The sequence below is a fragment of the Urocitellus parryii genome, chromosome 4 (assembly GCF_045843805.1).
Source record: "Urocitellus parryii isolate mUroPar1 chromosome 4, mUroPar1.hap1, whole genome shotgun sequence".
Lineage (NCBI taxonomy): Eukaryota > Metazoa > Chordata > Mammalia > Rodentia > Sciuridae > Urocitellus > Urocitellus parryii.
In genome coordinates, this window is record NC_135534.1 from 15,721,093 (window position 1) to 15,736,923 (window position 15,831).

Sequence of the window (15,831 nt, forward strand, 5' to 3'; positions counted from 1 at the left end):
TCTTTGGCTTGGGGGAGGCTGAGGGTGATGACCTGAGAGGCATGTGTGGCATCTGAGCTCCGGGGAGGGGACACATTTTCTAAATACTGTGGGTTCCCAGGAAAGCCAAGGCCCATTGCTTCTCCATCCTTTCTTGGTTGTAGACTCCGAGGGGATCCATTAAATACAAATAAATAAACATAATATTCTCTCCACTTCTGGGCTCACCGGGAAGCCAGCCCCAGCCGTCCCTCGTGGTCTGCTGTGTTCTTTTCAGAGAGGTTCCCAGTGTCCTGGAGCAGCCAGACTGGGCTCCCTCAGCACTCACTTCTCTGGTCCATCTTGACTTCTGTTCTTGACTTCTTTTTCTCCACCTCCCTCCCAAGGTTCCCTAATTGTCTGGCTCCTATGCGTGTGTCAATGACAAACTTGTTTCTCCATTGCAGGACAAAGCCAGGATGAAACTCCCTCTATTTCTGACTCTTCTGGTTGGGGCCGTTTCTACTCTTCATCTGAGTAAGTCTTGGCCTTCAGTCTTCCTTTCTCTATTTTGTTTTGGTCTATGGTAGATGAGTCTGAAGCAAGTACTCGCTCCCTTCCCTGATCATGCCCAAATTTAGAATCTCTGTTCAGGCATCTGTTATGACTATAGTCTTGGATCTATTGTGACAGTCCCTATTTTGTCCAGTCTACATAATGCTAGTGGTGCGCCCAATTCCTTTTACTTTGAGCTCACTGAGAATGTCGTATGCATTGTCTCCTTGACTCCTTAGAGCATCTCCACGAGGTATGTAGCATTGCTTATCAATTTCACAAAGAAATAACGCCAGTAGGAAATGGAGCCAGGAATCGAACCTAGAGGGCCTGACTCTGAGCCCTTGCTCTTAACCACCTTGACCTCAAGGGGGAGGCTGAGTTCTCCTCCCAGAGGCGCGGTTGCAGATTTCTCTTTCCAGGCAGAGTTGAGAGGACAATGGCTGGCACGGGGGCAGGGCAGGAGCTGTCCATGGTTCCGAGGAAGAACCAGGGCACGAGGTGAAGGACGGACACTTGGTCTTTCTCCCTGCCAGGGACAGAAACTCCCGACTTCAACAGCCCCTTGGAAAATGAAGCCTTGCCTCAGGATGGGGAGATACTAGAACCAGAACCTGAGGAGGCCCCTGCTGGGAAGCTGATGCCGATGGAGGAGGAGGTAGAAGGAGGCTCTGGAAGCGAAGGTGATCCTGAGGAAGAGGAGGCTATGGATTCAGACTCAGCCCTGGATGTGGTGGACAAGGACCTTCAGTGCCCTAAGGAAGAAGACATAGTCAAACTGGAAGGCAGCCCTGGATGCAAGACGTGTCGCTACCTCCTGGTGAGGAGGGCCAAACAGTTTAATAAGGCTCAGGTGAGTGAGGCTGAGGCTGGGCAGGGGAGGGGGCAGGAGACATGTCTTCAGCTTCTGAGGCACTGGTTCTTTTCCCTTTTGAGGGCTCTGGGGTGTCAGTAGAGGCTGAGGCCTCCAGAGGTGCTGGGGTCAGATGGGGGGATATGTGCAAACTTGATGCATTTTGTACACGACTTTATTTTGGTATCAATATATTTGAAATCCCCCCCTTTTTTCCCATGTTGTCTTTTGTTCACCAATCTTTGAAATAGTCGTGGTGGGGAGGTAGAGCATACATTTTGGAGACTCAAGAGACCCAAGGCTCTGGCCATGGGGATTCCTGTGTGAAGGACACTGCATTCTCCCTCTTTTTCCCTGTCTTGCAGTTTGTCTGTCAGAGGTGCTACCGGGGCAACCTCGTCTCCATCCACAACTTCAGCTTTAATTACCAACTCCAGTGCTCCGTCAGGGTGCTCAACCAGGGTCAAGTCTGGATCGGAGGCAGGATCGTGGGCAGGGTAAGAGGAGTGCCAGCCCCTGCTGACCCCAGCCAGGGCCCAACTTGCTGTGGATGTGTCTGCATTTCTGCTCTATGAGCCTCTGAACGGCTGGGAAAGGAAGCGCACCTGGACGAGGCACCCACGGCCTGCCCAGGCATTGGGAAGAGCCGAGGACTTAGAATCAGGAGATCTAGGCTCAGGTTCCTCTTGGCCTCTATCTCCATGAACTGGGCAAGATTGTGGGCCTCTCAGCTCTAGGATGGGGCAACTTAAGGGTGATTGTGTCACTGGGATGCCCAGCATGCGATGACGGTGCAGTTGACCAGGACAATGTCCACTGTGGTCAAGGGCCCATGGCCCTGCAGACAGCAGGAAGAGCCAGCAAGGACAGCACTGGTTCTGTCTCTCTGCCTCCCTCTACCCCTCCTCAGTCTACCACTTCTCCTTCTACCTTCCCTAGGGCCGTTGTAAAAGGTTCCTCTGGGCTGATGGCAGCTCTTGGAATTTTGCGTACTGGGCTGCTGGCCAGCCCAACACCTGTGGTGGCAGATGTGTGGCCCTATGTACCCGAGGTGAGATGGGCTGGGGATGAATGATGGGAAGTTCTGGGAGGCGCCCAAAGAGGCAGCTCTAGGGAAGGAGCCTCGCTCTCCAGGGAGAGGCTTGGGGCTGGTGGCAGGAGTTGGGGGGGGGGTCTTCCTGGGGGAAGAAGAAGGGGTAGGCAGGAGGCTGATGGCTCCTTCTTGTTCTGCCTGCTCAGGAGGTAACTGGCGTACCGCTCACTGTGCCAAAAGACTTCCTTTCCTCTGTTCCTACTGAGGTGGTCCCAGCCAGGAGCTAGAATTGGCCCCCTCCCAGGCAGCTGCCTCCCTTTTCCTGTCTGCTGCCTTTCCTGCCACTTCCCTACAATAAAATTGCTATGCTGAAAAAAGTGCATTTTTTTTCCTGAGATCATTGGTCCATACTGCTTAGCCTCACCTTTGGACTTTCTGCCTTATGATCCCAACCCACATTCTATACCTTTCATAGAATGGTTTAGAAGTTATTGCTCCTCAAGGATGGAGAGTGGAATTGGGGTCTGTGGAGCTTTCCAGTGGCAGCTGAATGGGCTCTGCTGGGTCTCAGAAGATCCAATTGAGGGGCATCTATGTGGCAGGTGTTGCCAGGAACCCCTGCTCCATCTTCCAGAACTTCCAGGGTTTCGGGTGGGCTTATATGTGCATCTCTGTGTCCAAGGGCCTTTTTCACTCATTCCTCCCAACCCCAGAACTGCGGTTGGTTTGATGTGATTGGAAATTGACACGTCCCTGGGAACAGCAGACAACTCTCAGAAGTGGGTACATAAGCACCCCAGTCCTTTGCCCCTTAAATGGAATAGATCCATGGCATGTATTGGGCAGCACTTCTCAGTCACCCATTAAGTGACTGGCCTTACAACACACCTTGTACTGGCTGCCTGCTCTTCCCCAGATGAATTCTCTGCTTCCTACTAGTATCTCTGCACTTCCCAAATTTACTATAGTATTTACACTCAAATCCTTGCCTCAAGCTCTGCTTCTGGGAAAATCCAGAAGAAGACAACCTGCTATGCATCAGATTCCAAATAAGACTGGAAATATAAGACACAGTTTCTTGTCTTTCGGGAACACACATATATTTCCCCCCACCCTTGATATGAGGGAATGAACCTAGGGGTGCTCTACCATTGAGCTACAGCCCCAGCCCTTTTTGTTTGTAATTGGAGATGGGGGAGGTCTTGATAACTTGCTGAGGTTGGCCTTGAACTTGTGATCCTCTTGCCTCAGTCTCCTGAGTAGCTGGGAATACAGATATACACCATCACCTCCAGCTCATGTAGTTTTTAATAATATAAGCTCAATAAGTTACTCATTACTACCACTTTTTGAGCACCCACAAAGTACCCCCAGCTGTGGCAGGTATTTTACATAATTACTTTGTGCAATCAATCATTCTTATTTCTACTTCGCAGAAGCAGACTCAGAAAAGTCATGACTTGTCAAAAGACTTGCCCAAGACTAAACATCGGAGTGTATCCAATGCCAAGATCTGACTCTAGCTGCTCTAAAGTCTGTTTCTTTAACCATTATGACCCCATGGCTGGAGGCTTTGGCTGCTCTCCCTCACTCCTGGGTTTCTCTTGGGGCATAAGACTCAACCCAGCTGGAGATGAGGAAGCTTCCATCAGAAGAAAGGCCTTCTAAACCCCTCCTCCACTAGGGACGCCAGCAGAGTAAAAGGGGTCAGTGCCCTGAGGCCCTTTCCCTTTAGGAATCTTCAAATTCACAGAACATGGGACAAATTCATAGAACACGGGACAGGGGTCTTAGAGGGATACACAACAAGAACTCATTGTTTTTGAGTGTGGCTCAGAGAGGGGAAGGAGTTTGTCCAGGGTCTTTCAGTCAATTGAGAAAGAGACAGAACTCAAACTTAGGTCCACTGCAAACACTGCTCTAGGGCAGCGCTGGTTTCACAGATGGCAACATGTGAAACAGGTACGATGGGCTCTGCCCTGTGGTGGATGCTGTGAGAATGTAGCTGAAGGCCTTTCACTCCTTGCCCTCATGGACTTTATACTCTAACGTGGAAAGGGCACTGTTTCCTCATATAATAAAGAATAATAGGGGCCACAGGTGTAGCTCAGTGGTAAAGCACTTGCTTGGCATATATGAGGGCCTGGGTTGGATCCCCAGCAAAACACACACACACACACACACACACACACACACACACACACAATTAAATAAAATCTCCCATTTGCTAGGCACTTATTATGTGCTAGGTTCTATTGGGGTGGTGGGTGGATTTTATCTTTTTCCTCACACATCTCTTTGGTTGGGTGTGTGTTGACTCTCAGTCCATGGAGATTCCCTTTGGGGGATAATGTCAAGAAGGAGGCGGGAGGGAGGCTTCAGGGCTCCTCATCCTGTTCCGTCTATTGTTCTGGGTGTGGTTACGCGGTGGCGCCCACTGTGAAGCTTCCCTGTGCCGTCCACTCTCCAGTGCACAGGGCGGGGTGCATGTTATTTGTTCATAAAAAGATTTTTTTAAAGTAAAGATCACGAAATAAGGAGAATTGCTGTGCATCTTAATGTATGTGCGTGTGCAATTCTTTCTGACAAGAAGCTAACTGAGCTCTGGGAAATGAAGATCACCCCTTGGGAATGGCACGTGTGTAGTTCTTTACGCGGTGCAAAGAGCAGAGTAGCAAAGAGCTCAAAGGACGCAGCGCTCACTGCTTACTCACTGATGAGGCCGCCCGCAGCTCCGCGTGCCTCATCTCAGAAAGTGACTGACAAGAGCCACCCACAACTCCACAACCAGATGATGTCATTAGAGGAAGGTCCTATTATTATCCTTACAGATGAGAAAACTGAGGAACAGAGTGGCTGACTCTGGGCCTTGTGATTTCGCTGTACACCACACCATGTGCCTGGGTTTTTTGTTTTTTTGTTTTTGGTTTTGTTTTGGCACTGGCGATTGAACCCAGATCCCCACACAGGTTAGGCAAGCACTCTGCTGCTGAGCTTCCACCCCAGTCCTTTTTCATTTTTTAAAATTTTGAGACAAGATCTCACTAAGTTACCCAGGCTTGAACTTGTTGTGATCCTCCTGCCTCAGCCTCCTGAGTAGCTGGACCATGTGACTTTAAAGATGATGAGACCCAGCCTTTGTGTAGTGTGGGGTTGGACTAAATCTGTAAACATCGCTGCCGACAGTCATCTAAAGACTTGTTGTTCCAAGTACGTTGAAACCGTTGGCACCACTGGCCAGACGGTGTAGCACGTTTGGGTCTATCAAACAAGGACTAGGAAGTCAGACAGACTAGGGTCCTGAATACCATTTATTACTAGTTTGTGAAACTTGGGTAAGTAATTTAACCTCTCCTGATTTTGTAGTAAATATGTAGAGATGACAATACCCAATTTGTAGAATGATTTTTTAAAAGACTATGTTGTAGGATCTAGTCTGGGGTGGACCTTCAAAAATGTCATTTTTGAGCCAGGCATGGTGGCACATACCTGTACTCCAAGCACCTCAAGAGGCTGAGGCAGAAAGATCCCAAGTTCAAGGCCATCCTGGGAAACTCTGTAAGACTCTGTCTCAAAATATAAAAAGGACTGGGGATGTAGCTCAGTGGTGGAGTGCCCTGGGTTCCATTCCAAGTACAAAAAAAAAAAAAAAAAAAAAAAAAAGTCATTTCTGGTTTTAACTCAGACAGGCATCACCATTGTGGTCATTGATGAGGTTGTTGAAGTCATTAGAATGTCTTTGCCTGAGGTTTGTGTGCAAAACAAAAACAAGAAAAACGAGTCAACTCGAGGCAGGGAATGGGCTTGGAGAGGAGGGAGGTCCATGGGAGGAGGCTGGAGGAAGGCAGTTGTGGGTGGGTAAGGAGCCTGAAGACCTGGGTTTAGGCTGATCTCCAACTTGCTCTGTGCTCTTGGGCTCTCTGAGATGCCATTTCCTCATCTCTAAAATGATGGAGGTGCTGCCTCCTGAAAGAGCCAAGATAATAGGTCATCCGACCTCAGGTAGAATGGAGCCCTGGCCTGGGTTCCGGGGTGAGGGAGTGAGGGTGAATATGGAGGGAGGTCTCAAGTTTGAAATCCCTTGACCAGGCTCTTGGGCCCTGGCATTGGCCAATCCTCCCACAATCAGGTAGATAAGCAGGTCTGGTTCGTTGGGCCAGGGAGATAAGAGCCAAGGCAGTTACTTTGCAACCAGGCCCAGAAATAACCTCTGGGTTACTTCTCCATTTGTAGTTCCCTTGGGAGAGCAGAGGAGGGGAAAGGATCCAGGCCTCCTGGCCCTCAGGGCTACTTGTCCCTGCTGCCTTGGAGGCCTGGGCTGGAATATGGGCAACAAATGTGCACTGTCCAGTAGGAGACCTGGAGTTGAGTGCCCCCTTCCACTCCCCAGTCTTAGCAGAGCAATTTGGCCGCCTGGGCTCAGCATTTGCTGAATTTTCTTTGGACTGCTGGGAATTTGGCTGGGCTTGGTTGGTTAGAATTTTGATATTTTGTTCCTCAAGGATGTTTTGCATTAATTTTGACTTTAAAGAAAGACTGTGTTAAAATACTATTTATCCTGCATACTGAATTTTTTTTTAGTGCCTCCTTAAATTTTGCATCTAAGATGAGGGCCTCACTTGGCTGATCCGAGTTCTGACTCTGGACTCTCCTATCAGCCTCTAGTAAGAGAGAGAAGGTAAACTTGGGGTGGGGAAGATGACCTATCAGTGTCTGGAAGATTCTACATGTAGCTTTTCATTCTAGCTCTGCCTCTTGGCCAGCCATGGACATACGCCTTGAGGTTGGACACAATGGCATGTTCTAGATCAGCGATCCCCAGATGTTCCAGAGGACATTAGGAAATGAGGGGAGACATTGTTGGTTGTTCTCAGGGGAGCTGCTACCGACATCTAGTAAGATGATATCTCGTAGATATCAGGGGTGTTGTGGAGCTTTCCACAATGCCCAGGGCAGCCCCCCACAACTATTAATTGGCCCCAAATATAAACAGTATAAAGGTTAGGAATCCCTGATCTAGATTTTCAGTACAGAGGAAACAGCAAGGTTTTTCACACACTAAAAATGAGAAAGAGAGGGAGGGAGGGCAGGGGGTGAGGATATGGGAGGAGAGGAGAAAAGAGTTGGAGCTAGAGAGACTTAGAAATCCCAGTTCCTTCACTTTCTGTGTAACCTTGGCAAGTTGTGTTCCTCCACTACGCCTCATTTCTCACATCTGTGAAGCACAAATAGTCAAACATTCGTGGTGGAAATGGGTGAAGGGAAATAAGAGCTCAAGGGAGCGTTGCTCCCCGAGGTCCCTACTTCTGGGATACTGATCATGGGAGGCTACTCCTGAGTTAAGGGGCATTGTTTAGATATTATTTAGATTTTTTTGCGGGGGTGTGCCGGGGATTGAACACAGGGGCACTTGACCACTGAGACACATCCCCAGCCCTATTTTGTATTTTATTTAGAGACAGAGTCTCACTGAGTTGCTTAGCACCTTGCTTTTGCTGAGGCTGGCTTTGAACTTGTGATCCCTGAGCTGCTGGGATTACAGACGTATGCTACCATGCCCGGCTAGATGGAGAACTTTAAGGGACACTAATAATAATATGCCTGGACAATAGGCATGGCAGCCAGGCAAGACAGTGTGTGTGGGCTCCCATTCAGGGCAGCAGGCTGGACAGGGCAGGGTCCTGCAGTCCCAGGAGAGAGCAAGACCCAGAGGTAAGAAGACTGAGCCAACAGTTGTTATCAGCTCTACTGCCCCAGCCCTGGCCTGGGGCAATCATCCTGGCCTCTTCCCACTTCCCCAAAAGCCCAGCATAAAGGCTGCTTGTGGGGCCCAGCACTGAACTTGGAGGAGCCAGAAGGTGAGTACTCTTCTTGTTGCCACGGGAGGCGGGGTTCAGAGCCTGGGAGGAAATGGGACCTCAGATGGAGAAAACACCTAGGAGACCTGTCCTGAGGTGGTCAGTGATGGCCACTATCCTCCCTCACTCCTCCCCAGCATGAGGGAAATCAGCAGCCCTGTTCCTATAAGGTCTGAGATTGTGGTCCAGGATTGTGTGAGGATTTCAGGAAAAGGGGACTTTTGCACCTGTGCTGTGCCTTCCCCATTCCTTTCCTAGATGCTTCAGCTCAGGGTCTGTCCACTGGAGGAAGAGGAAGCCCTCTAGTTTGTCCTTTAATCAATTAATTAAACAAATATTGCTGCTGTACTTTGTGCCAGGGGTTGTGCTAGACACACAGACAGCCTTGAGGAGGAAGGCGGAGTTGTGTCCGGCTACGAGACTGAGTAGACATGAAACACCCCCTGCACCTAGCCCTTCTCCTGCTGGGGACAGTTTCTGCTCTTTATCTGGGTAAGTAAGTCCTCCCATCCCCTTCTCACTCGTCATTTCTCCTTTCTCCTATTTTTAATGTTCCCCTCCCTTTATTTTCACTCCCATGGGGCAGGGCCAGTCTCTCCTCCTCAGTTGATCTGGTCCATCTCTGGCAAGATTATCCTGAACTTAGAATTGGGACCTGAATTTTCTCTCAGGGTTCCTTCATAAGAGGCAAGTGCCCACCTGTTAGGATGAAGAGCTGGTGGCTGTCCCAAGATTCTCACACCTTCTCCTTCCTCCTGCCCCCAAATGTACACCTTTAGAGTCAGCCAGGGGTCAGATTCTCATCCATCTGTGATTCTGACCCAAGACATCTCTCCTCATCCAACATGGAGGAGGCCGTTTGGGCTGGCTCCGGAGGACCGGAGCAGGATGGTTGGAGCTGTCCATGGTCCTGGAAGGAGGGAGCCTCTGATGTGATGGCAGGCTACCTCTTCTTCCTAGAAAATGATGCCCCCCATCTGGAGAGCCTAAAGACAGAGACAGACCTGGATCAGGATCCAGATGGCTCAGGGGAGCAGAAGGGAGAGTTGGCCCTGACTGAAGAGGTGATTCAAGTAGAGGGCGATGAGGTCAAGACTTCAGGGTATCAAGAAGCCTTTGAAGATGAGGAGGCTGTGGAGTCAGGCCCACCTCCTTTAGAGCAGAACTTGCTATGCCCCAGGGAAGAGGATACTGTTCAAATTCAGGGAGATTCTGGGTGCAAAACCTGTCGCTATCTGCTGGTACAAACTCCAAAGACATTTTCTCAAGCTCAGGTAAGTGGCCAGGAGCTTCTGTGCAGGGTGGGAAGGGGAATGGGGCCTCAGAGAAGAGAGTAGGTCCAAACTTCTGTCCTCTAGTTGTTTAAGTTAGTGGCCCACACACCCTAGTTTCAGAATCACCAGGAGGTCTTGTTAAAATACAGATTTGAGGACTTCACTCCCACAATTTCTGGGGCTGAGCCTGAGAATCTACATTTGAAACAAATTCCCAGGTGGCAATGATATTGTTGGTCTGAGGACTGCACTTTGAGAACCACTAATTTGAAGAAAATCATGGGTATTAGATACATCTGTGTTCAATATTATTTATACTTTCAGTGGTCTGTCACCTGGGCAAGTAGCCACATCTTTCAGAGCTTCAGTAGCTTCATTTGTAAGATGAAGAAATACGGTTGTCTCTCAGTTTGCATGGGGTATTTATTCAAGGACCTCCCCCCTGCCCCGCCATAGATAACCAAATCTTCAGATGTTCAAGGCTCTTATATAAAAATGGCAAATTATTTGCATATAATCTGTGCAATTCCCTCCATGTACTTGAAATCTTCTCTAGATTACTTATAATATTGACAGTATAAATCCTACATAAATTACTGTTATAGTATATTGTCTAGAGAATAATGACAAGAAAAAAGTCTGTACATGTTCAGTACAGATACAATTTAAAAATTTTTGATCTGTGATTTTTAAAGATGTGTGAATGAGAAACCCACAGATACAGAAAGCGGACTGAATACTACCAATATCTTAGAGTCGTGAAGGTTAACTGAGGTAATGCATTCAGGATAGTTAGAATTAACACTCAGTAAATAGTGACTATAAATAAGTATTATTATTAATAATAATTATTATTATTTCCTGAAAGAATGCCCTGGCAACTGATTAAGGAGCAAAAGTTATTGAGGGAGAGAAGTAGGTCCCTTATTTCTAACTTGAAAATGGTTGTAGGTGTCTTGATTGGAGACTCAGGAATTTGAGAAAAAAGAGAGTGAATTTTCTACCTCCCCCCTTATCTCTGCAGAATGTCTGCAGGAGATGCTACCAAGGCAACCTTGTCTCCATTCACAACTACAATTTCAACTATCATGTTCATTGTTTGGCCAGTAAGATAAACCAGGCCCAGATCTGGATCGGAGGCATCCTCAGGGGCTGGGTAAGTCCGGGGCCAACTACTCAATACAGAAAATTATTTTTGATTGTTTTAAGGGAGCACCTGCTGGGGCCAAGCGTTAACCTAGCAGAGATAGGGTTTCCATAGAGGGGTAAGCAAACAAGTGCCAGAGCTGGCTTGTGCTGTTAGGAGAGAACAAATTACACACATCTCCGAGCTCTAACTCCATGCTGGTAGCTTAAAATCAGACATGGTATCCTTTACACCAAGGATATGTCCATCTGTCTTCATTACCCCAACAAAATGTCTGTGAGAATCAACTTTTCAGGAAGAAGGTTTATTTTGGCTCACTGTTTCAATCCACGGTCATTTGATCGTGTTTCTTTGGACCGGTGGCAGCACAGAATATTGTGGCAGCAGTGTATGGCAGAGGAGATGTGTTCACCTCATCGCAGCAGGAAAGAAAAGAAGAGAGGAATGGGCCAGGGTCCCAAAATCCCCTTCCAGAGCACACCCCCATTGACCTAACTGCTTTCCTGCCTTATTTTTGTTTGTTTTGGGGGGTACTGGGGATTGAACCCAATAGTGAACTGCCTTTGGGCTACATCCCCAACCATTTTTTAATTTTTATTTTGAGTAAGTTGCCCAGGCTGGCCTCAACTTGTGATCCTTCTGCCTCAGCCTCCTGAGTCACTGGGACTCATCCCAGCACTTGGCTTAGGCCCCGCCTCTTAAAAGTGCCACCATCTCCCAATCACACTATGGGCTGCTGATCAAACCACAAGCACATGGGCCTTTGTGGGACATTTCAGAACCCAAAATATCATGTTATACATCAGGGCTCCTTCCTACTTCCCATTTTCTCACCTTTCCCCAGAGCTGGTTTCAAAAACATTTACCAGTATAACACTCAAGTCATGAGACAGATTCTAGGTTCATGCTGGTCACTTACTAACTGAAGAGCTTTAGGAATCCTAAGCTTCTTCATTTCTACAATTGGGATCTTCTTATCTTGGGGTGGCTCTGAGATTGTGGATGAATAAATGCCATTACATTTGGTACTCGAGGTGTGGTCCATGGGCCAGCAGTATCAGCATCACCTGGTAGCTTGTTAAATATGCAGAATCTTGGGCCCAATCCCAGGTCTCCTGAATCAGAATCTGCATGTTAGCAAGATCCTCCAGTGTGGTTGGAGAAGTCTGCTCTGTGGGATGGCTGGGACAAATGGTTGCCATTGCCTACAAAGCTTTAGGAATGGGTTGCAAGGGTATCTGGCCCCTGGCCAGGCAGGCAGAAAGGGAAGGCAGCAGTGGCTATCTCTGAGTACCTGGATCTGCCTTCCTAGACCTCTGCCCTCTGATCTGCCTTATCTTTTCTCCAGTTCCTGTGGAAGAAGTTTTGCTGGATTGATGGAAGCTCCTGGAATTTTGCATATTGGGCCTTAGGGCAACCTGGGTGTTCAGGAGGCCACTGTGTGACCCTATGTTCTAAAGGTGAGGGGAATGGGCCCCCGGGGAAGGAGAAGGGGGTGACAAAGTGGATTCTCAGAAGCTATCCCTTTGAGCTGCCTGGACACATCTCCTTAAGCTCACATCCAGCTCCAACTTGTGAGTTATCACTTGTCTGTGAGAAAAGCTGAGATACAGGGATCCCTTGAATAAAACCAGGTGGCAGGGGTCCTCTAGGTATGAGGGAGTTGGCTAGGGGTCCTTAACTTCCTCTGATAAGAGGGTGACAGATTCAAGTGGTCAATGTGAAAATGAGAGCGACACATGGATATAAGGTGTGAATGAAGGAGAAGGCCGGGTGTGGTAATTAGAGATGGCTGAGAGACAAGATGCCAGCTTCAAACAGCAGATGTGGGCAACAGCATGCGCGGCAGATGTGAGGGAGTTTAGTTAGTGGCTAAGACCATATGTGCTAGAGCAAGAGGGCTAGGAGTCACATTCCAGCTCTGCCACTTGCCAGGCAGGTTACAGGCAAGTTACTGATCTCCACCAAGCCTCAGTCTCCTCTTTGTGGGACAAGGATCATGACAGCACCTTGCCTCTTGGAGTTGAGGTGAGGACAGAAGGTGACAGTCGACGGAAAGCACTTAGCACATTGCCCAGGTCATGGTATGGCTTGGTAAATGTAAGTTAGTGTGTCCAACGCCCAATGACGATGGCTGCGGAAGGGACAACCGAGGTACCATAGGAGGGAAGGGGTGGGGCGTCGGCCAGACCCGGAGAGGCCGCTGACATCACTGTGCTCTCTACTTCCAGATGGCCGCTGGCGACGAGCTCCGTGCCATAGGCAGCTGCCCTTCGTCTGCTCCTTCTGAGCCAGTGGCGCGGGGAACCAGCCTTGGAGCCTCAGGCCTCTGGCTGCCCCTGCCCCGCTCTGGGCCCTGGACTCTGCCCCCAGCCCGTCCTGGCCATAAATCCACACTTCTCACAGCATTCCCTGGGTCTTTTTTTCTTCATTGCTCTTTCTGGGGGCTCCCCAGCTTGGGAAAGTCCTGGAAGCCTTCCCCTCTGCGGGGAAGTGAAAGATGGCGGCGCCGGGCCGCCGGCGGCGGTGCGGAGCTGCTGCGCGGCAGCGCCACCTGGAGGCGGAGCGGGGGCCAGGCGCGCCCTCGGCCGGCTTTGCCTCTCCGCACCCGCTCACCGCCGCGGGCAGGTCGCCTTCGGTGCCGGGTGGGGAGCCCGCCTTGCACGGATTCAGTGTGAGCCGCGGGGCGGGGCGGCTTTCCAAAATGCAGGTGAAGATCCCACTTGGGGGACGCCACTTGGGAGAAAGTACCTGGTCTTGGGGCAACCCGCTCCTGGTCCAGCCCTGTGCTCTTGGGCCTCTGAGAATGACTCCCATTTCCGGTTCTTGCAGCCATCTCTGTTCACAAGCCAGCAGAGAGAAAGTCGTACCTCCTCCATCGCCGCCTGCCTCTGCAGAGGGGCCAGTCTTAGGAAGAAGCTGCCTCCCGCCGGCCAGGGCCTTGCAGCCCGAGGCAAGATGTCTGCTGGCAGCACGGTTCCCATTCCCCGTTCTATACAGCCCCGGGCCTCTCTCCTTCACCCACTTTCTCAGAAAAAAAGACCCTGGGGACTTGGCAAGAGAACACTATCCTTGGCCTTAACTTTGTGCCAGCTGGGGCATTGGGCTCCAAGAGGGATTTAGAGTTCACGAAGCAGGAAGTTTAGAGCTGAGACTGGGTATTAAGAGGGCAGAGTTGTGTGTGAGAGAGGGAGGGAGAGAGAAAGGTGTTGTTGTGCGCCCATGTACATGTGTATGTATCTATTTTGGTATCTATTTGAGGTATTCTTTATATACATGAGTATCTGTATATAAAAACCTATATATGTGAATGTGCATAAATGTGCATGTATTTGTGTGTTGAGTGCACATCCTTTTATACCTCTATGTATTTATGAGTGTATCTGTACGTGTGTCCCTATGAATGTTTATGTGTGCTTACATGCTTGAATCTCTATGTGTATTATGTATGTGTGTGCATATCTGTGTGTTTGATCAGTGAGTGTGCGTGTGTTCATGTGTCAGTGTGTACCTGACCCAGATAGCCAGTGTGTACACATAGATCTGTATTTGCATCTTGATGGGATGTGGCTTTAGGGTTCATTTTTTTCTAAATGTACTGTTTCCCAGCGTGCTGGGGTTGAGAGAAGAGGACAGGGGTCAGCCCTGGGGTATGGGTGGTGGAGAAACAACAGGGATGAGTCCTTTGAACGTGGGCAGGTCTCTGGATGCAGGTGAATAAGCGTTGGTATGGCCATGAACCTCACTGATCCTGGTCTTCAGGAACTTGAAGTGAAAAGACCTGTCCTCAGTAGAAGTGTTCATCCCTCCACCTTGGATGGAGATGGGGTCAGCCAGCTTCTAATCCCAGCATGTCAGGTAATCATTCTCCTCAAAGTATGGAAAGGGAGCTGCCTGGGGGGTAGGGACTCATGCAGGTCTCTGTGTTGAACACTGCAATAAGCCAATGTTTGATGCTGTGCTTCTAAAAGGAATAGTGGAATCCAACTCCAGGGAGAGGGAAGGGGAGCTCTACCTAGGTAGTTATGGGAATGGTATTTCAGTTGAAGGCCAAGTCCCCTTTCATCAACCTCCACATCCCTCCCTTGTGGCAAATAGCCACTAGCCAAAGCCAGTAGCCCAACATCTTGACCAGAGATAGAGGCAGGAAGGAGAAAGAAAGAGGGAGGCCAGAATCCTCTCAGGCTGAAGCTTCCTTGGGGCAGGCCAGAGTAGGTTCCTCAAATCTGATGCTGTGTATTATTGGGTCTCTACTTCAACTTTTATATATTGGTTCATTTGGCTGTTTAAGACCTTCTGGTTTTGAATAGCTCTTGATTAAGAAGCAAATGCTCTTGAGAGAAGAAATTCCCTAGAAAGTTAACTACTAATTCCTCTGGGAGACTGATTGACAAATTGCTGAGAACAAAGCTTTTTTAGGAAAAAACACTCAAGGGAAGGAGGTGTGGAATTGTCAGTGGGTATGGTGGGCATGGTGGGTGGGGAGGGAAATATTACAAAAGAGAAGACAGTGCTGTGGTCACAGTTTTCTCTTCCTGGAGACCCAAGAAGACTGTATTTCCTAGTATTCCTTGCACTAAAATTGGGTCTGCAGACTGCTACTGAATCTAGCTAGTAGGATATGGTGAGAAGTAGGCCACTTTCAGGCCTGGTATCTAAATGATTCCCATGATCCACCAGCTCCCACTTTTCCTGTCGCAGTGACCTGGGAGCCCATGTGTCTCTGATGGCATAGCTACCAGATGGAAGAGGTTGTCTGACCTACTTTGTTTGATTAAACCTTGTGCTTTTACTTGTGACCGAAGCAAAATCTATTTAAGCCCAAGACATATAGAAAAGAAGGTGTCAACAAATTTCTTGATTTTTTTTCCCAGATAGACCACAGGAGTCAAGATCCCAGGCTCCAGAATCACAAATTGCTGGGGTTCAAGTACCAGTTTTCTCATTTCCACCTCTCCATTTTAGTCAGCCTCAATTTCTTCTTCTGTAAAACAAGGGTTGAATTAGGCATTGCCTGTCACACATTTAGCCCTTGCTTGCCAATGGGTGAGCATCAAAAAATGCTAGTTTTCATGCTGAGTAATTAAAGCAGCAATGTAGTGTTAGGCGTGAGCATGGTTTTCCAGCTCGAATTTCCACCTACTGTCAATTTG

At 48.8% G+C, this 15,831-nt stretch overlaps 2 protein-coding genes across 3 annotated transcripts; both read left to right on the forward strand.

Moving 5' to 3' along the window:
- Positions 1-437: 437 nt before the first annotated feature.
- On the forward strand, positions 438-2,664 carry Prg2 (proteoglycan 2, pro eosinophil major basic protein). 2 transcript variants are annotated; one of them, XM_026406597.1, is made up of 5 exons: positions 438-495; positions 1,050-1,366; positions 1,732-1,863; positions 2,306-2,417; positions 2,606-2,664. In XM_026406597.1, the coding sequence occupies exons 1-5, from the start codon at positions 438-440 to the stop codon at positions 2,662-2,664; spliced, it is 678 nt and encodes a 225-aa protein (XP_026262382.1). The 2 variants fall into 2 exon arrangements, with proteins under 2 accessions (XP_026262382.1, XP_026262383.1); XM_026406598.1 differs by having other exon boundaries at positions 1,050-1,333.
- Positions 2,665-8,688: 6,024 nt separating this feature from the next.
- Positions 8,689-12,968, forward strand: Prg3 (proteoglycan 3, pro eosinophil major basic protein 2). The gene is made up of 5 exons (XM_026406595.1): positions 8,689-8,749; positions 9,218-9,531; positions 10,556-10,687; positions 12,027-12,138; positions 12,910-12,968. Exons 1-5 carry the CDS (start codon positions 8,689-8,691, stop codon positions 12,966-12,968), a joined length of 678 nt encoding a protein of 225 aa, XP_026262380.1.
- The last annotated feature ends 2,863 nt before the right edge of the window (positions 12,969-15,831 follow it).

Excerpts from the sequence above, each read along its gene's own strand:
- Prg2 (XM_026406597.1), top strand. The coding sequence starts at position 438 with ATGAAACTCCCTCTATTTCTGACTCTTCTGGTTGGGGCCGTTTCTACT. Across the intron at positions 1,864-2,305 it reads GAGGCAGGATCGTGGGCAGG|GGCCGTTGTAAAAGGTTCCT; the intron begins GTAAGAGGAGTG and ends TACCTTCCCTAG. Across the intron at positions 2,418-2,605 it reads TGTGGCCCTATGTACCCGAG|GAGGTAACTGGCGTACCGCT; the intron begins GTGAGATGGGCT and ends CTGCCTGCTCAG.
- Prg3 (XM_026406595.1), top strand. The coding sequence starts at position 8,689 with ATGAAACACCCCCTGCACCTAGCCCTTCTCCTGCTGGGGACAGTTTCT. Across the intron at positions 8,750-9,217 it reads AGTTTCTGCTCTTTATCTGG|AAAATGATGCCCCCCATCTG; the intron begins GTAAGTAAGTCC and ends TCTTCTTCCTAG. Across the intron at positions 12,139-12,909 it reads TGTGACCCTATGTTCTAAAG|ATGGCCGCTGGCGACGAGCT; the intron begins GTGAGGGGAATG and ends CTCTACTTCCAG.